Source organism: Mchenga conophoros, linkage group LG1 (genome assembly GCF_057382185.1).
Source record: "Mchenga conophoros isolate Kocher_MC1m ecotype Shallow Benthic linkage group LG1, M_conophoros_male_GT1.1, whole genome shotgun sequence".
Classification (NCBI taxonomy): Eukaryota; Metazoa; Chordata; class Actinopteri; order Cichliformes; family Cichlidae; genus Mchenga; species Mchenga conophoros.
In genome coordinates, this window is record NC_140526.1 from 41,676,179 (window position 1) to 41,698,629 (window position 22,451).

At 41.7% G+C, this 22,451-nt stretch overlaps 1 protein-coding gene across 1 annotated transcript in view; it reads left to right on the plus strand.

The window, feature by feature from the left end:
- The first annotated feature begins 472 nt into the window (after positions 1-472).
- The window catches only part of lrrk1 (leucine-rich repeat kinase 1), an 85,885-nt gene continuing 63,906 nt past the window's right edge, over positions 473-22,451 (plus strand). Inside the window, exons 1-8 of the mRNA XM_085278763.1 lie at positions 473-637; positions 2,705-2,804; positions 8,354-8,544; positions 14,771-14,942; positions 16,477-16,656; positions 18,833-18,969; positions 20,689-20,915; positions 21,268-21,395. Coding sequence (XP_085134889.1) covers positions 2,735-2,804; positions 8,354-8,544; positions 14,771-14,942; positions 16,477-16,656; positions 18,833-18,969; positions 20,689-20,915; positions 21,268-21,395 — 1,105 coding nt within the window. The 5' untranslated portion in view covers positions 473-637; positions 2,705-2,734. The remainder of the gene's footprint in view (positions 638-2,704; positions 2,805-8,353; positions 8,545-14,770; positions 14,943-16,476; positions 16,657-18,832; positions 18,970-20,688; positions 20,916-21,267; positions 21,396-22,451) is intronic.

Genomic DNA, 22,451 nt, shown 5'->3' on the forward strand with positions numbered 1-22,451 from the left:
AAGCACCACTGTGTGAGGCCATCAGTCCACGAGACCAAGCTTAGGTTAAAACTGGATCATGCAACAAAACAACGATCGCAAAAAACACTTATCAAATCTGCACAATCCCTGAAAAAGAAAATGCCAATTTCAGACCTCAACAGGTGTTCTGGGGAACCATCCTAACCGTTGTTTTTGCGCATGCGCACAACACGAAATTAAGTGGCGAACCATCCTACCTTTGTGAATATGAGCTAGAATCATACTTGAACCGCTAAAAGTCAGTGCCAAACCATGCTATCTTTGTGAATGTTACCTACAAGCATACTTTAACGGGTAAAATGAAGTGGCAAACCGTCCAGGCTTTATAATTATGAGCTACAAGCATACTCTGATGGGCAAAAGCGTTTCTACAAGCCTTTACAACCCTTCTGGACCTTATTTTGAAAAACACACCAGGCATCCATATTATTTTGAAAATTAATACCGGAAATCTCTGTGTTAAACAACCCGACTGCTCAAAATTCGTCCGGAGTGGAAAGTTTTTTCGTGGAATCAGGAAGTCCAGTAAAAGATTGTTGTGAGGTAATCCGCGGCTGGTATATACAGCAACGCTGCAAAACCCTCTCTGCCTCTCACTGGACCTTTCAGGCATGCGGTAAGTTGGATATTAATGCGGTGCTAAGACGTGCTGTGTCTCGTGGTAAGCAGGAACCACTAACTCAGAGTTACTGTTAAAAAAAAAAAGTAACAAAGCTGTTTTTCAAAGTCTGCCCCATTTTCTGTGACATGTCCCACAAATGAAAGCACCTTGTGTTCCAGCAGTCGTTGTTGTTGTTGTTGTTATTATTATCGATATTATTCAGAAGTTGGCTAGGGGTATAAAAATTGCTGCGCAGCTACACACAGCAGAGACATGCACAGACATTTGGATTGTCAGCGGCTACAGTCACAGTCGTTATACCTCATGTTGGCACTCCAGACTAACGCTAGAAAATGCAGCATGGAACACATGCAGGGGCCTGTCCTTCCAGCTTTCTGTTGCCTGAGGTATTTACCAACCACAGTTATAGGCCATCTTCCAGATGCGCACCTGGATGTTTGGTATTTCATGCTAGATACTGGTTATGACTCCCACTAGTGCTCAGTCTCCTCCTTTCCGTTTACTGTACAGTCTCAAGGTGCTGGACTTGGGGTGAAACTCTGTAAGGAGCTTCCTTGTCTGTGCTTCCTATGGCCAACAGGGTATCTGACTAACAGTAGGGTGTAGGCGTAGATTGCCCAGATCTTGTCCTTCCCAATCATCCGACTTCTCGGGACATTGCCTGACCCTCTGCAGGTATTTGGTGTTTGTCGCTTTCCTAGTAGTCTCTTCATGGTTCCCATTTACCTGTGCGATTCCCAGGTGCTTGTAGCTGTCCTGTGTTACTGCAGTGTTGTCTTCTGGTTGTGCGATTCCTCAGTTTTGACTATTAACAACTGCTGTAGTTGGTAGAGCAGGGCGATATGACCAAAATATTTATCAGGATATAGGGCTGTTCGATATAACGATATATATCTGTCTGTACTGATGACAGGACATCTCCTTGGTAAATCCCACACTTGGCAGCTTGTGCTGTTGGCTTGAAGTTGGCCTCTAGTGTTGTTCGCGACATCACCATCCTTTTAGTGCTCTGCTCGTGTAGTGAGCCATATGTCTGTTTATCTTAGGCACTATGATGCCTGATAGGACATTACATGTGGTCCTGAGGCAGGTTATTGGCTGTTAGTTAGATGAAACCGGTTCCTTCTGGGGATCCTTGGGGATCAGAATTGGAACACAGACACAGCAGCTTGGCATCCTCTCTACCTCTGTGCCCCCATCAAACACATGTGGTTATTGATGATGTGAGTCCTGGTAGGAGTAGTAGGATAATCCTACAGCACCATACTTCTTGCTCATATTTAGCCATATCATGTCAAATGTATAGGGCAACGCTACAATGTGCAAATGGATGACAGCGTGTTGACTGAAGGCAGAGAGAACCGCAAGCAACAACAATAATGATGGATTGCATTTATATAGCGCTTTTCATGGCACCCAAAGCGCTTTACAATGCCACTATTCATTCACTCTCACATTCACACACTGGTGGAGGCAGCTACAGTTGTAGCCACAGCTGCCCCGACAGAAGCGAGGCTGCCATATCGCGCCATCGGCCCCTCTGGCCATCACCTGTAGGCAGAAGGGTATCGAACCGGTTACAGATGCGATTCCCAACCCCCTGAGCCCCGGTCGCTCCAACAGAAGATAACTGTAGTATAAGCCTGGCAGAGCATCTCAAGGGAGTTTATACTTTAGATAGTTATGAGGACTAAGGACTTTCATCCAAGTATTAAAAACAATCCATATTTAATGATTTTATGTATTCTGTTAAATGGGCCAATAAGATTTTTGTTAAATTGTGGCCTGCGCTTCACAATTTCTCCAAATACTAAACATTTCATGCAATGCCTTTGTTCAATACTTTGAATTCAACCTGAAAGACTGTTCTTTGATTTTGATCTTTTAGCACACTTAGTTGTTGTTTTGTATTATTCGGGCTGCACAGCTAATTGTGCCTAATCAACTGGTAGAATGACCTTTTTTAATGAATTCAAAGAGTATGTGTTTGTTCTACATCACAGCAACCTTGTCTGTGTGCAGGCTGACAGGTATATTTAGGCCTCCTCTTTCCTTTAACAGTGGTTAACCTAACTAGTAGCTCCAAGAAGAATGTCCTACTGGTCTGTTGGTCTTCACCGGGACTCTGGAGACATTCCCAGCAACATGGAGCAAAAAAGCAGTAAGTAACCTTCCCAGCATCTTATGTGTGTCTCTCTTATGTACATGGCTGGTTTGCTTGGTTTTCTTGATGCAGTCGTGGCCTCATGAGGCAGGTTGAGAAAGGACGTTACTGCAAACTGAAATGTAGCTATGTGTGAAGTGGCAGCAGCACTTCTTTCTTTTAGAAAAAGAAGAACTGAAACTATGGTTTCAAAAGTGTTATTTTTTGCCATTTGTATGTGAAGTAAACTGTGCACCCTGACATCTCGCTTAACACATGTAAGCATCTTCTAGATTTTCTTCCTGCCAAATACAGCATGTTTCACTCTGCAGTGTGTGGCAAATGATAATAGATGACGTGGGATTAGGTAGGAGAACAGTGGAACATTGTAAACTGGTTTGTAGTCAATTTGATTACTCTTTTTTTCCCCACTGTAACGAGGAACCTAATGTGTTTGTATCTTTTGACTTCCTGACTATAATACGACAGACATTCAAATTAATTTAGCGTTAAAAAAAAAAGAAGAAGAAGAAGAAAAAAAAAAAGACATTTTGCTTAAACTTTATAAACTTGCATAATAATATATAGTCAAAGGAGCTTGCAAAGAAAAGCGTCTGGACTTCTTTAAGTTGCTTGAAGACTCTCCACTATTTGACCTTAGAACTGAAGCAGCTTCTCGGATGAGAGGTGAAACGTCTTCAAGCAACTTAAAGAAGTCCAGACGCTTTTCTTTGCAAGCTCCTTTGACTACGATGACCTGGATGACTGAGAACCTTCACAGACATAATAATATATAAGTTAGGAACCCATCAATCTGGGCAGGTTTTCCTTATCACAAAGGAATCTCACCCAATAATGTAACACAGTCCTGCACATTACAGTTACAAAGCTTCTTCAGCTACATGTGTGCTGGGCACACAGAAAAGAAATGATTAAACAAACTTTATTAATCCCTGAGGAAGTTCATTGATCACAGTAGGGCGCTACTCCTACTCACAAAAAATAAAACATTCATCAGCCAGAGCCTGATCTTCAACAGGTAACACAAGCAGTGAGGAGCAGCCAGGGTTAAAGCCTATTTCTACTTGTTCATGGTTCTGAAGTAGAATCACTGTGGCGGTCGCTTTAAAGTATCTTTGGGCTGATATGCATGCTTGCTTTGTGTTTTACAGGTTCTCTGTTCATATGAGTGTAAAAAAACAAACAAAAAAACTGAAGGAAAGATTGCATATCTGTCCTTACTAGGATAGAGATTTGTGTTGATGTGTGCAACTGTAACAAAAGATTTGTTTTATAGGCTGGTAAATATGTGACAATGCGTTTTAGTTGATTTTTCAGAGTAACGAGAGAGTGGTGTAACAAATTACTTTCGCCAGCAAGTAATTGAGTAATAGACTGCATGAAGAAAAGTCAGAAAACATGTGTAATAATTTACTTTTGTGGAGTAACACTGCTGTTCAGGTGGCTAATTTCCAGAATTTTGGCAATGGCTCTAAATTGTTCTGTCTTATATGGTAGCATTTTTAGGGAAGTACATCACACCTTCATTAGAGCCCAGTTTCCCAGTTGCACTAAAAATCCCCCACCCAATAACACTCCCTGGTTGATGCCCCCGCCCACTGGTGCATTGGTGGTTCTGTGTCTGGGTGCCCGGGTGTGTATTGGCTCCCTCCCAGCAGCTGTTTGCTGGGGCCTGGGTGACCCCTCCTGGGCCTCTCAGCTCTTCTCTTGGTGGGTGGTGCGATTGCCTCTGCAGTCATCCTCTTTGGGCTCTTGTGCTCTGGGAACTTGTCTTGATTATGGAAGCTATCGTCCAAAACAGCTTTTTGACTATAAATTTTTCCCCTCAGCTGTAGATGCAGATGGTTTATTGTCATCAACCCACGGAGCAAGCGGGTGGTATAGATGTCTGAGTTTGTGAATGTGATTACCAGAGTACAAGGAAACAGTAAATTGACACCATAGGTGAATCTAATTAAAAAGATCTTGGATGAGCTCGAATCTAAGTGACCTCAACCTCATGGTCAGAGGTCAAGTTTTCTGAAAATCTTGTGAATTGAATAATTTGATAACACAGCGACATGGGACTTTGAAATCTAATAGGGGGCAGCTCTGATGGTTGCCATTTTTCTTCTTCTTTTTTACAGCTTAGAAACTGTAATCATAACTTGTAGTTGCTGTTCGGTGGGCACTTTAACATGGTGATCTGACTTGTTTTTGGATCCAGCCTCAGGCGACTATACCTTGAACTGTGGATTTTGGCACATCTATGCGAGCTTAATTTTTTTGGCCCAAATGTCGTCAAGTAGAGAACTGTGAAATGCTACGGGCTCATTAAAGTTATAAATAAAATTCTCTTTTTCACTTTTAAGTTTTGTTTTCATTTCCAGTTTTTGGCTACATTAAGACAAGCAGAACAATATTGTCATCCCTTATGTACCAGGTTTGTTAGAGAAACTCATGAGTCTTTTCCAAGCACAACATCCCAGTATACTTCAGACTCAGCCACACACTGAGATAGAAATTGGTTCATCCGAAAGAAAAACACTCCCAAAAACAAACGTAACAACAAGTGTATGCTGTACAGTGCAGCGAGGAATGCTCAGACCAAACAGCCACTTCATAAACACATGGCACAACACACAACGCCTAATGCCCACTCATATCTTGGGTCATTTGATCAGTAAGTCAGATGATAGGCTGGGGCAAGGTCTCACAATGGGTTCACCTGAAACCTTGGGTGATTGTGACCCACACCCGTTTTCACACTTTGGCTCGTGTGATTAGGCAGAGGATCAATTGGGGGTCCAGGACCCTCTTAGGATCACTCCTAAAAAGCCTTAAATTTGGGAGTCTCCACCATTTGGTCTTAGAACTGAAGAAGCTTCTGGGATGAGAAATGAAACGCCTTCAAGAAACTTAAAGAAGTCCAGAAACTTTTCTTTCCAAGCTCCTTAGGCTAATTCACTGTACAAATTTGTCAATCTTTGTTTACACTTGTAGATCATATAATATGCATTTGTAATGGTTTTGAGGGGTATTTCTCTATGGATGCATCAGAGACCAACTCGCGGTTTGTATCTTGGCCAATGATACTTGGCATGCAAATGTGCAAGTGGAAAAAAAGTAGTATTAAATATTTTTTTAAAATACACATTGAAGGACACATCCTGGTCAAAACCAATTCAAAGATTCCTGACAGTGTTCGTGGAGGCCAAGTTTATGCCACCCAGAGTAAGTATCTGGTTGGATACCATAATTGTACGTTTTTTAGGCCGAGTACAATAATCTGTTTTTTTTTAATTTAGAAGCAGAACATTGTCTTATAAGGTGTGAAAAGCATGTGGGTCATTATTAGCAGAAGTTTCAGGTGAAACCATTGCCTCAGCCTGTCATGTGACCCATTGAGATCAACTGACGCAAGATGTGAGTGGATGTTAAGGTGCCTGGAAATACCTCGAACTGTCCACCATTTGGTCTTAAAACAGAAGAAGCTTTTCAATGTCTTCAAGAAACTTAAAGAACAAGAAGCCTGGTTGCTTTTCTTCCCAAGCTCCTTGGGTTACCACGACCTGGATGAGAACCTGCACAGGCATTTGAGTTCCCTGTGCAACTCCAGAATTAACAGCATGCATTTCTTTTTTTCTTTAAATAATAATAATAATAATAATGGATTGGATTTATATAGCGCTTTTCAAGGCACCCAAAGCGCTTTACAATGCTACTATTCATTCACTCTCACATTCACACACTGGTGGAGGCAGCTACGGTTGTAGCCACAGCTGCCCTGGGGCAGACTGACAGAAGCGAGGCTGCCATATCGCGCCATCGGCCCCTCTGGCCAACACCAGTAGGCGGTAGGGTAAAGTGTCTTGCCCAAGGACACAACGACCAGGAAAGAGAGCCCGGGGATCGAACCGGCGACCTTCCGGTTACAGATACGCTTCCCAACCCCCTGAGCCACGGTCGCCCCAAAATAATAAAAATCTGAGTGGAATCTTGAATGTTGACATTGATACGAGAATATTAGTGTTTGGGTTTTTTCCCCATTTTTAAATAGTAATGTTTTTTTTAATGATGTATAGAAGTACAGTAAAAAGTGCTTCTTAACATCTGCCATCAGAGACAATCTTTGTTGTGCTTTAGATTAGATTAGATAGAACTTTATTAATCCCTCGGGTGGGTTCCTCTGGGAAATTCTATTTCCAAAAAAGCACAGCACCGACAGAAGTTACAGAGTTACAGTATATATATATATATATATATATATATATATATATATATATATAAAAAAATACATAAATACAGAGACAATATAAATAAAATATACAAAGGGGATAAATAGAATAAATAGGAATAAAAATAAAAATACAAGTGAATTGCACATTTCAAGTATTGAGTCTATTGCACTGTTGACTATTTACAAAAGTATTGCACAAAAGGTATTGTACAGTGAGGTGAAGAGGCACTGCAGCTTAGTTGTTCCCCCCTCCTTTGTCCTCCTGTTTCCCCTCCCTCTCCCCTCCAGAGAGGAGTTAAACAGTCTGATGGCGTGTGGGACAAAGGAGTTTTTAAGTCTGTTGGTTCTTGTCTTGGGGAGAAGCAACCTGTCACTGAACAGACTCTTCTGATTGTTAATGGCCGTGTGCAGAGGATGCCCAGCATTGTTCATAATGTCCAGCAGCTTTTTTAGTGTCCTTTTCTCTGCCACTGTCACCAGAGTGTCCAGCTTCATGCCGACCACAGAGCTAGCCCTCCTGATCAGTTTCTCCAGCCTGGATGAGTCCTTCTTTGCTGTGCTGCTCCCCCAGCACACCACAGCATAGAAAAGTACTCCAGCAACCACCGACTGGTAAAACATCCTCAGGAGCTTCCTGCAGATGTTAAAAGACCTCAGCCTCCTGAGGAAGTACAGTCGGCTTTGGGCTTTTTTATACAGGTGCTCTGTGTTGCATGACCAGTCCAGTTTATTGTCCACCCACAGCCCGAGGTACTTGTACTTGTTGACCACCTCCACCTCCTCCCCCTCTATCTGAACCGGCAGTGGACCTTCTCTGGACCTCCCGAAGTCCACAACCAGTTCCTTAGTCTTTGAGGTGTTGAGTTGCAGGTGGTTTGTGTGACTCCATGCGACAAAGTTCCTCACCAGACTTCTGTACTCCTCTTCCTGATCATCCCAGATACACCCCATGATGGCTGTGTCGTCTGCAAACTTCTGAATGTGGCATAATTCAGAGTTGTAGCAGAAGTCAGAGGTGTACAGGGTGAAGAGAAGAGGGGACAGCACAGTTCCCTGTGGTGCTCCTGTGCTGCTGACCACAGTGTCAGACGTGATGTCCTTCAGCCTGACGTACTGTGGTCTGTCGGTGAGAGACACAAAACCCCTTTAGCTCATACCATGAGCGTACTCTTTAAATAAGATGACCCAGTTCTGGGTGCATGCTAATAACAGGGTTACAGTAATACAGTGTTTAACCGGCCACAGGCCTCTGTAAAGTCCAGATCCTAGTTACAAATGCACTTTATTTTTTCTCTTTTCATTTTTTGACTGTCCTGTTTCCTGACAGGCCCTGGGGAGGATATGGGAGCAAAGGTGTCATTGGTGGAGGATACTGGGCCCTGTTCTACACTGCTAACTCACCCCACTTTTAAAAACATCCAGGCAGCATATGAAGATGGAGAGGAGGACGTTGCCAGGGAGCTGATTCAACAAGCATGCTGTGTGGTGTGCAGTGCTGGGACACCGCGCATTGATGGGGTAAGTATCACTACACTGCTGTGTAGGCTATAAATATAAAATCTCTTATGCAAGTTTGGATCTAGTGTTACAGTGGTACGCTGGTAAGTATGTACCTAAATTACAAATAAATATAATTTATAATAAATAATTTATGAATGCAATTATAAATTAAAATTGACTGTTATTGTAAAGTACTGAAAATTCTTTATAGAGTAAAAAAAAATCAAATACGAGTATTTGTATATACACATTAGGGACTGATAAGAATTTAGCCATTCCACTTTGAGCGCCACCACCAATGACTGTTTTCTGCAGTCATTGGTCACCACCATCTCTAAGCAGTATATTAAAGACATTCACACAAATTAATTACATGCTGAGTCAAGTAGTGAATGGCTTCCACTTTGGTGGCCTCAGGGTCGCTTCTCTGCCTTTTGTGGACGTGGTTCAGTTAGCTTCATTAGGCGGTTGCGTCCATTACACATTGGAGCGTTAAGTGTTGAGACCCTTTGCTACAATCCATATCCAAGGCCATAGTTATTCAGTATTCAACTGCTACAACAGCAGTTTTCAGCTCGTGACTCTGTTTCTCTCTGGAAATGGGCAGGCAGTAAAACAACTACTAGCCCAGGAACTCCTCCTAATTCCTGGGAACTATCATATCCCAGCAGAGGGATATCAAAGCAGAGAATGTGCTTCCTGCACCAGCTGGCAAAAATAAACAAAAACTGCCAAAGTCATTAATGGTGCAGTTTTACTTCTCCATCAGTGAATCTATCCTCCTCTGTCACCATCTGGCATGCTGTTGCCTCTACCAAGGACAAAGACAGACAGTAGCATGTCATCTGCTCTGCTGAGAAGGTGATTGGGTGCAACCTGCCTTGCCTACAAGATCTGTACACCACCAACACACTAAGAAGTGCAAGGAGGATTGCTGCCGACCCCTCACACCCTGGTCATGAACTGTTTGTGACACTCCCCTCAGGTGGAAAGCTGCCCATCAGAAGCAACACCTCACAGCATGACAGTAGTTTCTTTCCCCACGCTGTGGGACTACTTAACAATGCACCCTCACCCTGATCACTACTTCATTAAAGTAACACAACCTACTTCATTTGCCACACCCACATACCTCTGGGTAACACACCTGCCTTGGGGGCAGGTGTGTTACCTAAGGAGCTTGGAAAGAAAAGCGACTGACTTTCTTTAATTCTTTAAGCGAAGTGAAACATCTTCAAGAAATGTATAGAAGTCCCGTCACTTTTTTCCAAGCTTCTTGGATCACCATGACCTGGATGACTGAGAAGCGTTACAGGTATATTGTAATGAAATTTCCAGATGAATTTTTGAAGTCTTGTGTTTGGTCTTTAATGGATTTTTTTTCTTATTTCTTGGGGATATTGCTTTCATTGTGACTGGCGACAGCAATAATTTTGAGTTGGTTTAGGTAATGAATGAAATGCACTATATGGACAGAAGCACAAGGCCACCTGCACTTCTATAGAAGCTGCTTAGACATGGACCCACTTTTTCGCATATGTTTACAAAGGCGGAGTGCATGGCTAGGGCAAAGAAGTTTGGAAATACGTGGGGGAGGGCCAGACACATTCTGTCAGAGCAAATGTAACAGTTTCCAGTTTCATTTGGCGTCTATGGTAGTTATAATGGAATATCTACAAAACTCATAATTATAATTATATGTCTCACCTGTACTACAAGTGACAAATAACGAGACATGTCAGTCAGAGACTGCTAACAATGGTGGTTGTTGTTCTCTGTTCCAGCAACGACAGGAACAGGTGAAACAGGAAATATACTTGCCATTGCACTAAGACAGAGATTCATAACTGGAGAGAGGTTTCACAATTTTATTTTATTATAACGTTATGACGTGGTAATGTTGTGAAACTCTGTGCAAGTATAGCAGGGTATCTGGAGGCGGAAAAAATAAAAACGTTATTATGTGGCACAGTCGCCAAGCTTGAAAAACCAAAAATCTATTTATAGGTGTGAATGGATGGAGATGCACATCAATTTATATTTCAAAATGATATCTGGTCTATTTACTAAGAGGACGACTGTCATCAAGGCAGCAACCTGTTTTACTCATGGTGTGTCACTAAGACGAAGGTGAATCCAACACAATCTAAGCAACTAAGGTGTAATCATAATAAAATTAAAGGACTTGGCATAAGATATTGACACAACACACCTAAAAGTTAAGCTATTATGCACAGGTTACTTATTACACCCAGTAACAAGCCCACTGGGGGGTGTTATAATATAACTGCAAATGGATAAACATCAGTTTCACAAAAATCTGTGCTATCCTGCTATCTCTCACCATCTGCTATAGAGAAATATTATGTTTGAGTAAACAAAACCCCAATTGATATCAATTTATGTGTTTAGAAAACATTTGTTAAGTTTTAATGTGCTTGTTTGTGTCTGATTGAGACCCCCTGTCTGATTCTAGTTGACTATGCTCCACCTGTGAGGCATGTGAATGAGTCTTATTGGATTTAAATATAAAGCTCATTGAGTACAGAATGCTGATTTTGGTTCCATTAGTTGGATATGTTCTTTAGGACTAAGGACCTCAGCTCTTTTATTCTTTATCCAAGCCTGTCTAATGTTTTTCATGGAATTTTTCCACGTGCCATCTTTAGGCTGGATGCATTTTGAGGATTTGCTAATTATTACATTAAGGACTTTCCATTCAGTTCAGTTGTATTTATACAGCGCCAAATCACAACAACAGTCTCCTCAAGGCGCTTTATATTGTAAGGTCGACCCTACAATAATACATTCAGAGAAAAAAACCAACAATCATATGACCCCCTATGAGCAGCACTTTGGCAACAGTGGGAAGGAAAAACTCCCTTTTAACAGGAAGAAACCTCCAACAGAACCAGGCTCAGGGAGGGGCGGGGCCATCTGCCGCAGCCGGTTGGGGTGAGAGAAACCCCACTTAACTTTCCAAACATGCACTATATTATCAGAAACGTATGCTTATCTGCTTTCACACACATGAACTTGAGTGACATCCCATTCTCATTCCTTGCATAAGGTTTAATATGATGTCAGCCCACTCTTTATTGTTCTCCTGGCAACCGCCAAACCCATATACATCCAATTGCTTGCAGACCGAAAAACATGATTACCTCTAGAGAGTACTTTTCCACTGCTCTAGAGTCCAGTGGGGGAGTGGTTTACATCACTGCATCTGATGCTTTGCGTTGCACTGGGTGATGTAAGCCTTGGATCCAGGTGCTCGTCTATGGAAGCCCATTCCATGAAGTTCTTTATGCACTGTTGTTGACCTTATCTGAAGGCCACATGAAGATTGGAAGTCTGTAGCGATTGACTCTGCAGAAGTTTGGCGACCTCGGTGGACAATGTAAGTTGGCATCTGCTTATCCTGCAGATATATGGTAATTATGATTCAGTAAAAGGACTAGATGTTACAATCCCTGATAATGCATTGCTTTAAATGGAGAGAATCTTGAAGGATGGCTGTTATGAGGAAAGGCAGCCATGAATTATAATTACGTAGTAAACAAAAAGTGTGATGTAACTCCAAACATGTTTTATATTTTAGATTCTTCAAAATAGCCACCCTTTGCTCTTCGCATTCTCTCCATGAGCTTCGTGAGGTTATCACCTGAGATTTTTTTCTGACAGTCTTGAAAGAGTTCCCAGAGATGCTGAGCACTTGTTGGCCCTTTTGCCTTCACTCTGCGGTTCACCTCAAACAATCTTGATTGGGTTTAGGTCTGCTGACTGTGGAGGCCAGGCCGTCTGGTGCAGCACTCATCACTCTCCTTCTTGGTCAAACAGCCCTGGAGGTGTGTTTGGGGTCATTTATGCTGTTGAAAAATAAATGATGGTCCAACTAAATGCAAACCAGATCCCCAACAGTGTCGCCAGCAAAGCACCATCACACCACCTCCTCCATGCTTCACGATGGGAACTGTGTATGTACCATGCAGCTTTTCTGCTTCCCACAAAGACACAGCAGGTGGAATCAGAGATCCCAAATTTGGACTCATCAGACCAAAGCACAGATTTCCACTGGTCTAAAGTCCATTCCTTGTGTTTCTTGGTCCAAACAAATCTCTTCTGCTTGTTGCTTTTCCTTAGTTGAAGTTTCTTAGCAGCTATGTGACCATAAAGGCCTGATTCACACAGTCTCCTCTGAACAGTTGATGTAGAGATGTATCTGCTACTGTGTGGCATTTATCTGGGCTCTAATCTGAGGTGCAGTTAACTTGTGGTTTCTAAGGCTGATGCCTCAGCATTGATCCTCAGCAGCAGTGGTGAGTCTTTGATGAATCTATTTGAAGTTATTTATCAACTTTTTCTTTGCTACATAATTCCATATTTTTTATGTCTTCAGTTTGTATCTACAATGTATAAAGTAGTAAAAAGAGAAAAACCACTGAATGTCCAACCTTCTGTGTGGTAGTGTTTATTTGAGTCTGTATATCTACTTTTGGCCTTGTGTGGCTTATAGAAATGAAATTCTAACTTGTGTATATACATTCTTTTTTCATTTGTTTTCTTTTTGTCTTTTGTTTTTGAACGTTATAAAAGATGTATGGTGTGCAATCATTCCATCTTGGAAAAAGAACAATTCAGTGAACTCATTAAAAGTCTAATTGTTATGGAAATGTCTGACACCAAGGTTATCTGTTCAGTTAGCAGTGTTGGGCAAGTTACTTTGAAAAAGTAACTAATTATAGTTACTAGTTACTTCTTAGAAAAAGTAACTGAGTTAGTAACTGAGTTACAAGATTCCAAAAGTAATTAATTACTTGAAAAGTAACTATTGTTACTTTAAAAAAAAAAAAAAAAGTTTAACCCTCTGAGGTCCAGTTTTCACTACTTTTGATGTTTCCTGTAGTTTCCTCTACAAATCATACGCACAAGTTTTGCAAACAACAAAGTTATTTGCAGCCATTTAGCTTTTTTATAACCATTTCAAACTGTTTACATAACAATCAGGTGTTCTACATTCAAATTATTTGTGCCACTATAAGGGAGAACATCACAGCCTGATACTGCAGACAGCAGTCTCTCTCTCTCTCTCTCCTCACTCCCCCCCCCCCCCCTCCCTCCCTCCCTCCTTCCTCACTCCTAAAACCAAATGTCATGTTGCCAGATCATTTGTTTGGATTGGTCGACATGGTGCATTTTCCCAACAAACCAAAGGGGCTGTTTTTGTTCATAAGCTGAGAGCGCTCGCTGCGCTGTCCTTAGACAGTACGTGATGAAACTATTCAGGAACAAACAGGCGTATATATTGTTTATCATGACTCGGGTTTTGCGTGGCCTATCAACACAATTTATAAACTGGTATATGTCACATTGTTGCTTTGTCATCTTGAAGTGGTCATGTGATTGGCTTACCACGACTACTTTATTCTTCTTTTGCCCCCTGAGCTCCAGGTGTTGTGCCAAAAAGTGATCGTCTGTCAGAAAGTGATCGCCGTCCGCGGGAGCGCGCAGCTGCTTAAAGCTGTAGCGCCCAGATTACTTACAGCTGCTTCCGTGCAACTGATATAAGATGCAGTAAGCTGAAGACAGCTTCAACTGTCTGTTTGTTGAAAAATAGTAACACAACCGCATTTTCTTGTTAACGGTAACGGCGTTGTAACGATAGAAATAGTAATTAGTTAGATTACTCTTGACTGAAAAAAGTAACACTGTTACTTGTAACGCCGTCATTCCCGTCACTGTCAGTTGGTGACATATAATCACATCTAATTTCCACGTCTCGTTTTTTAGGCTGTGGGAGCTCTAATGTTTAAATGTGTCCAGTTGAAAGTCTCAGAGCTGTAACGGGGCAGTTGCCACCTTTAGAAATAAACAGCAGCACTGAGGGCACACTCGATGATAAAACTATAAACTGGAAATAAAATGTTTGTGTTCCCCAATTCATCTTGTCCTTTTAACAAGCGTTGCATTTTACTGGAATATTTTAGCAATCTTTAGAGATTTTTATCCTGGTTTGATAACAGCTATGTAGTCAGCACTCACACTGATAATTATCTGTGAAAGAAAAGTCATGTGATCCATGAAACCTCTGTCCGTGTTGCCCTGACACTTGAACACACAGGGAACTTTGGGTTAACTTGGCAAGTTCCTTCATGTGTCTGTTTATCCTGATCTCCTATGTTAGCGTAAGTGAATATATAAGTGAAGATATCCTTTTTTTCCTCATTTTTGTTTTAATTTACAGGTACGTCTCCTGTGTGTGGCCACTCAGTATGGTGATCGACAGAGTGTGTGTTACCTCCTCAAAGAGGCTTGCATCCCTGTGCCTCTGGAGCCATCTAACAGCAACCCTGCTGTTTTGGCAGCGCACTATGGCCACACCGACTTGGTCAAGGAGCTACTGGACCATGTTCCCGGTAGGAGTACAGCATACAGTCCAACTTTCATCCTATGTGGATATATAGATTCCCTATGTATTATTTTGGTATTAATTATTCATTATAAAATGAATGACCACCAACAGCGAAATGTTGGCCACTTGGTCCTTAACAGGACCATGGCAAGTGCATGGACAACCTTTCAGATTTACACATCACAGCAAACAGTACGGTTACAGAGTTATTACCACGTACAAACAACTTGTAGGTCAAAGTAGCTATACATGTAAAAGAAGCCTGACCCTGCCATAAACCTGCTCCCCCAGCAAGTAACTCAAGATTATCTTCAGCAGATTAATGGACTAATAATAGATTACCTTATGAGTAAAAGAAAAATGGGGAGTTGCAAGCTGCAGCATTGATTGGACAAGTTCAGTTTGTAGCCAGAGATTGAATTGAACGATGTGCTCAAAAGCCGTAGCATTAAAAAAAAAGATGAATACCAGAGTGTTAGTGAGAAGAGGTGTTTTTCTTAAAGTTGAATACCAGGTTGGCTAAAATGGCTGCTGCCACCAAGGCAAAGACAGGTGAGCTCCCTGGAAGCCTGCCTCAGGTATGCTGTTATCCACACCTGACCAGGTGTGGCCAATTAGCACCAGCTGAAAACATGGAGGAGATTAGGGGCTGCAGAGGGACGTAACAAACAAATTAAGGACCGAGAGGACTTTTGGTATTAATCAGGCCAAGAAACAGAAAAGCAAATCATCAGCTTACAAACATTCTCCGCTCGAAGCCATTCCTCACCACACCCGCAGATTTGAGGATTACATCGGAGCACAATAGCTAAAGTTTCATTAGCGATTGCAGGAGATAAAAGTCTCAGTGATTGGTAGTGGATCTAACTGATGCAAGTGATGAAGAATAAAGTAGGCTCATCCAGGCTATGAATTTCTTTTCGAGGCTGAATTTCTCTCGAGCACGGAAAAGATGGTCCTACTCTATCGAACGTGTTTTCAGCATCTAATGAGACATGAAGCTTTACCTTTGAGGACGTTTGTGGGAAAAAATGTCATTTTCTTTTTAATTGTTTCAATTTATTTGATTAGATTGAAATGGATGAAGGAAGAATTGTTTATGTTTTTAAGTTCAGTTCAGTTTAGCTTCATTCATATATATACAGTCGCCTCAAGGCGCTTTATATTGTAACCCTGCAGTAATGCTGAGAAATCTGAACACTGCAAAAAGCACTTGGTCACATTCATAAGTAACTATTTAATTCAAGGTTTTTGTGAAGAAAGCGCCATCTTTCAGCGACACTGTGTTTGTAGTGGAAAGAAGAGATGGGCGGGGACTGTAAACCTGATAAAGTAACTGGTGGGACCATGGTGGGGTTATCTTGAACAGAAAAGGCAACAGTAGAGCATCTGCATTCGCCATGGCACATGATTTAGCAGTACAAACCTGTTTAAACTGGGAGCCTATTTATTATTTTTGATTTCATCAACTTTTCAAAAACAAATAAGTAACAAATCACTGGCAAACAATCCTGTTCTGACTACTCCGCTCTTGGTAGGTCCATGCCTGAGGAAAGATTTGCTCAACTCGATGCTGGCCACATCTTGCCAGGAGGGTCACCTCGATGTGGTTCGTCTGCTGGTCCAGAGCTATGATGCTGACGCCAAGGACTGTGCAATCCATAGCGATGAATTTGCTGTCATCACTGGCCTGCCACTGTATGCTGCTTCACAAGCAAGTAAGGATATACTCACACAAGAGTCTAGAAAGCAAAAGAACAAATCACAAATTCAAAATAGAAGAAAATGTTTTCATCCTGGTAAATGATGATAGTGACAATTTTATTTATATAGCACGAGGTCACAAGGTCCTGACTCGATTCGATCCACGATTCGATTTGAATCGAGGAAATTTTGCCTCAGACAGTCAGAAACATTTTACAATTTTGCATAATTTTAAAAAGTTTAAATTTGTTCAGTATTGAACAGCAGAAATGAGGCTTTCTTGTCGGAAGTAAGTAAAAAAAGTAACAAACAAAAAAACCAGCGGCCGACACCGTAGACTGCTGGGTAACAAGTAGGGGTGGGTTTTGATTCTCAGAGAGAGAGAGAGAGAGAGAGCTCTACATGAAGTGTGATTTTTATCGTGGTGGAAGTAAGAGGAAAATCGTGACGATGTTTATGTGAAGCGTTGTTTGGATCGTCTGTGGCTGCTGGTTCAGTCGGTGTTGTTTGGAGAGAGATCAAACCTGTAGCTTCAGAATCAGTGCAAAAAGGACGTAAACACAAAGCGCCAACAATCAGTGAGCTGTCAGCTTTCAGCCTCCACGGCGTGTCCACGTCGTGCCATCGGGTGAGAAAGGCGGCATCTAGGGCTGCACGATTAATCGTTAGAAAACCGCGATCTCGATTCATACTTATGTGCGATCTCATTTCCAAATGACAACGATTAAAAAAATAAAATAAAAAAAGACGACGATTGTAGCGCATTTTGATCCGGGACGTACTCTGCATGAAAACAAGCGCTCACTCTTCCTGCTCAACAAATGACAAGGGCGGAGCCTTATACCACGTGATACAGAAGCTGTGCCGTGTGATGCTAAAATTAGCAGGGAAAAAACAACGGCGAGCACGTCAGCGATGACGAGAAAGTGACAGGAGAAAATCCGTCCCGGTCAACCACCCAAACATCAATAACGGGAACCTTATACAGCGCTTCTCTATACCCGTCGACCTCCCGCAGGCACAAAGACATTACGGAGGCTATCACTTATCACCTGACCACAGATATGGCTCCATCAACACTGCAAAACGAGGGATTTAGGAAAATGATCAACACCCTAGACAAACGCTACACAGTGCCGTCCCGCAACTATTTTTCTATTGTTGCACTACCTGCTCTATACACGCAGCATCGAGCAACGGTGGAGACGGAATCTCAAGCAGTACAACATTTTGCAGCAACAACAAAACGTGAGACATTTGTTGTTTTTATGTTTACTTATTGTTTTTATGTTCAGTCTCAACTGTTACGAAGTTGATGTGCAGTTAATAAGTGCAATAAATATTTATACTGGAAAAGAAAATCGTGAGAGAATCGTGATCTCAATTCTAAGCCAAAAAATCGTGATTCTCATTTTATGCAAAATCGAACAGCCCTAGCGGCATCTCGCTGATCCGGATGCGTGGACCACGTTTTGTGTTTAACCCTTTGTGCAGAATCCGTGTTCCTGCTCTCATTTACTGTTTTAGATGTTTGGTGGTTGTAGGAATTTTGTGAGGTTTAACCTGAGATTCTGGTGTTTTGGGCAAAATAAATTTATATTCAAAAATCGATTCAGGATTTGGTCAGAGGGCGCCAGTGTCCGGCAGCCTCGCCTCTGTCAGTGCGCCCCAGGGTGGCTGTGGCTACAATGTAGCTGCCATCACCAGTGTGTGAATGGGTGGATGACTGGATGTGTAAAGCACTTTGGGGTCCTTAGGGACGAGTAAAGCGCTGTACAAATACAGGCCATTTACCATTTTTAATTAATCGATATCACGTTGTCCAAGCCAGAATCAATTTTAATCGATAATCAAAACCCACGTGCACAAACCTTGGCAGTTTGTCTGGAGCGTACAGCTGTGAGTTAACACAATTCACAGCAAATTGACTTCAGACTATGCAATTAACTCCCCTGTATACCAAAGTACTTCAGAGTCAAATGTGGAGCCGCGTGCCCAACAGGTGTCCCACACACCAGCTAATCTGCAACAGATCAAGCCTGAAGTAATGCTGTAAAGAAGAGCAGGCTAGACTTCCTCCACAGTGATGTGAGGGTTCAATTTAGAAAGCTGGGTGTGCTTAGTTTTTCTAAGGACTATGTGTTTGGACAACATGTCCATATGAAGTAAAGACTGTGTTTTGTTTTGTAGATAATGAGGAGATCGCTCTCTTCCTGCTGCAAAACGGAGCAGGGTTCTCTTCATACACCCTTATGGACCATCCAGCCTTCAGCAAACGTATTCTCAGACTGAAACTGCAGGAAACATACGAGGCAGAAGGAGACAAGGTCCGTGCTGCTTATCCAGTGAATGCATGGCTGTTAAAGGAGATTACTGTTGTTGATCACATTTTTATTTCTTTTTTCTTATCTCCATGTTTGGTCTTCATGTCCTGTCAGATATCTATTCAGGATCTCTGCAGGACTTACTTATAGCACGGAGAGTTTATACAGTACTTATTTAGGAAGGTAACTTCATTGTTTTATTGTGTGGGAAAGTAAATGTTATTAACCTGTTTCCACCAAAACTGCCAGCCTTATATGGGTGACCACAACTGTCAAAACATAATTAAAGCCCTAATAAATTAGGGGCTGCAGAGGGACGTAACACCTCCTCCCTCAAAAGTACTCTAGGACCCCTACATTTATTAAAAGCCCCTCTGAAGCCTTCAGGTCCTTGATCCACAAACCTGAAATAAAAGTAAAAGCTAACAGAAGCACAGTGTTCACATCTTTAAGCATGGATGCCCCTGCATGAGGATTTAAAGTCGCCACACTGAACACACAAAAAGTAACATGTGACCAACACAAAGGAGCACAACAGTCAAACCCAAAATGATTACCTGACCTGCTACAACACAAAACCAAACGTAGCAACAAATAATCACAACCAAGTGATCTGTTGACTGCACCACACAAATAATCACATACAAGTGGCCCTATACCACAACAAGTTACTTTAATGCAGTGGTTCCCAAACTTTCTTTGCTGGGCCCCTCCTTGTTTTACAAGAAAAATGTTCGCCCCCCCTTCTCGCGCGTGCACACGTGCACACACACATCCTCCAATCACACGCGCCCATATTTTGCTCCATTGCTGTTTATTTCACACCTCAAACATTTAGTAAACAGTTAAGCAAATACAAGTAATCAGCAATAAATTACAGGTAGTAATAAAATAAACTACTAACTCGTTTACGCTGCGTCCGCACCTACACGGGTGATTTTGAACACGCAGCTGTTTCGTCCACGTAAACAATGTTTCGACTCAAAACTGAGATTTTTTTAAACTCCTTTTTTGCGTTTCCGTGTGGACGAGGAATACAGAGTTGGTCACGCAGCGTCAGAGGTATGTGCCTTTATTCACGTCACGCTGTGGCCACGTTATTGTTTACATGAGATGAACTGCAGAATGATAGAGACGAAATACTGTTAATCTGACTGTCTGCAGGTTTTACATGCAGTTACTGTCCCTCTGTTTACAAAGGCAGAGGCGTCACGGTGTCATTATTTTACATGTAGTTGTTTTTTCCTGTGTAATAATGTTCAACATTGCATCAATACATATTTCAAAAAATGCCTCTCTGTGCAAAATGGGTTCAAAAACATAAACAGCTGTTGGATCCTGTTTGTCTGTGATGTAAACAGCCCAGCGCTGCTCCTGATGCAGGGGAAAACCAACCCTGCAGGGAGACCTACCTCAGCACCTGTGCAGGTGAAGCCAAAGGGCAGATTTGCTTCAGCAGATTTTCTAGTCTTTGTCTTAGAATGAAGCTGGTTTGGAAACATATTCAGCGACGCTTCATCTCCTGCTTTGCGTTTCTGTGGGCGCCCCGTGCTGGCAGTGTCCAAGCGTTCTGTTTTTTTAGGGTTAACATAATTAAAGCCCTAATAAATTATTAACTATTTTCAGAATATGTGACCATTAAGAGTTGTGAGAGGTAGCTCTGAATGCATCTGTGTTCTTCACAGTCTAGTAAAACATTGCCCTGTGTGTGTCTGTGTGTAGGTTGTCAGTGTGTGTTGGCGTGGTCTTCAGCTGCCTTGGTTGGAGCTGGATTGGTTCATGGATGTCTCTGCGCATATCACCCAGCTGGACCTGTCATCTAACTGCCTGTCTTCTCTGCCCTCCGTGGTGCCCTGGGGTCTCATCAGTCTGAGGACTTTGGATCTTTCTAACAATGAACTTCAGGAGCTTCCTTTAGCAAACAACTCCCAGGAAGTCATCTGCTCCAGGTACATGAGGACACAGTCCTGGAACGCCTCCATTGGGAATTTGTCGATTTACTTTAAAAATTAGCAAAGGAAAGTCATTCACACGCTAATAATTTTGTGTGTGTTGCCCTTTTCTTGTCTTGGTCTTTGTCTTGCCACTGAACTTTGCCTTGTTCACAATCAGGTAAATTACCTTTCTTCCCAGTGCTTGGTATGAATTTTCTTAGCTCTTCTTGACCGTGTCTACAAGCCTAAAGGCACAGAGTTGCTGCCATGTGATTGGCTATCCTGATAATCTATACTTAATTGATTTATAGACAAATGTAATTGTAGGGTAGGGATAACCCTAACCTCCATTTTTCCTCTGCTTTAGTTTACAACAGGTGAATCTCTCTGAGAACCAGCTGAGCAGTTTGCCACCTGGACTTCTCCATCTCACTCGCATCCAGAAACTCTCTGCTGCCAAGAACCAGCTCACAGTTCTGTTTGACCTCCCTAAAAGTATGTTCCAACTTTTCTTCTATGTATGTACTGCTGTATGCACTTATGGACAGAGATATGCTAACCCTAACCATTTTATTTTTTTTTGCCTTAAATGGAACAACAGATATAGGTGAGATGACTGAAACAGTAAATGTATAAGTCAGCTACTGTATAGACGAGGCGAGTCAGATTCTTTGTACTTGAAATAAAACTTGTGTGTAACCACATAAATTTAGGGGTACGGAAATGAAAGAAAGAAAGAAAACATTAAGAAGTAAATAATAAATGTATTAAATAATAAATATAAAACATTTGAAAAACAAAATAAACTTAATGAGAATAAGTCTTAAATGTATTGTTACTAGAGTCTTTGAGGTGGGGGGGTCAATGAAAGTTCAGATGTCTCCCAGCACTGACAGGGAGCGAGGGTAGCATGGATGCACTTGTTGTGTAAACATAATTTATTTCACAATTCATCTTTCAGGCTCATCATGTTTGGTTTTAAGTCTTATTTTATTGCACTGAAACACCCGTGTAGTTTCATTTTGACTCTCCCCTTCTCACATGGGTGTCACACAGTCTTTCCCACCTCACATCCTGCAGAGATGAGCAGGTGAAAGAACATCACAGATAAAGGAAAAAATGTTCAAATAAACAGATGAACATGTATGGAAGGAAATTTGTCTCAAAGGGGTCCAAATAAGGCTGGGCAACTGATTTGATTCCATTTTTACTCAGACAATCAGAAATATTCTAATTCAGATCATTGGTGAGACGTCATCAGAGGTGTAAACATCGCAGCAGAGGCCTTTGTGTCAAAGTAACTGAGGATAAAACACAGAAAAACATGAAGGAGATTTTCCTGGCCTAGATTTTTATAGCAGATAACCTTAAAAATGTTCTGCAGTAGAAGAAAAATGGAAGAAACCATGAATCAACAAATGAATATTACCTGATGCTGCTGAAGTGAAGCAAAGTTACAGAGGTTTGATTAGAGACATGGCTAAGCGTTTTGCAACTTAGCCTCATTTTAAAAAGTTTACATTTCTTCAGTTTTGAACAGCAGAAATGAGC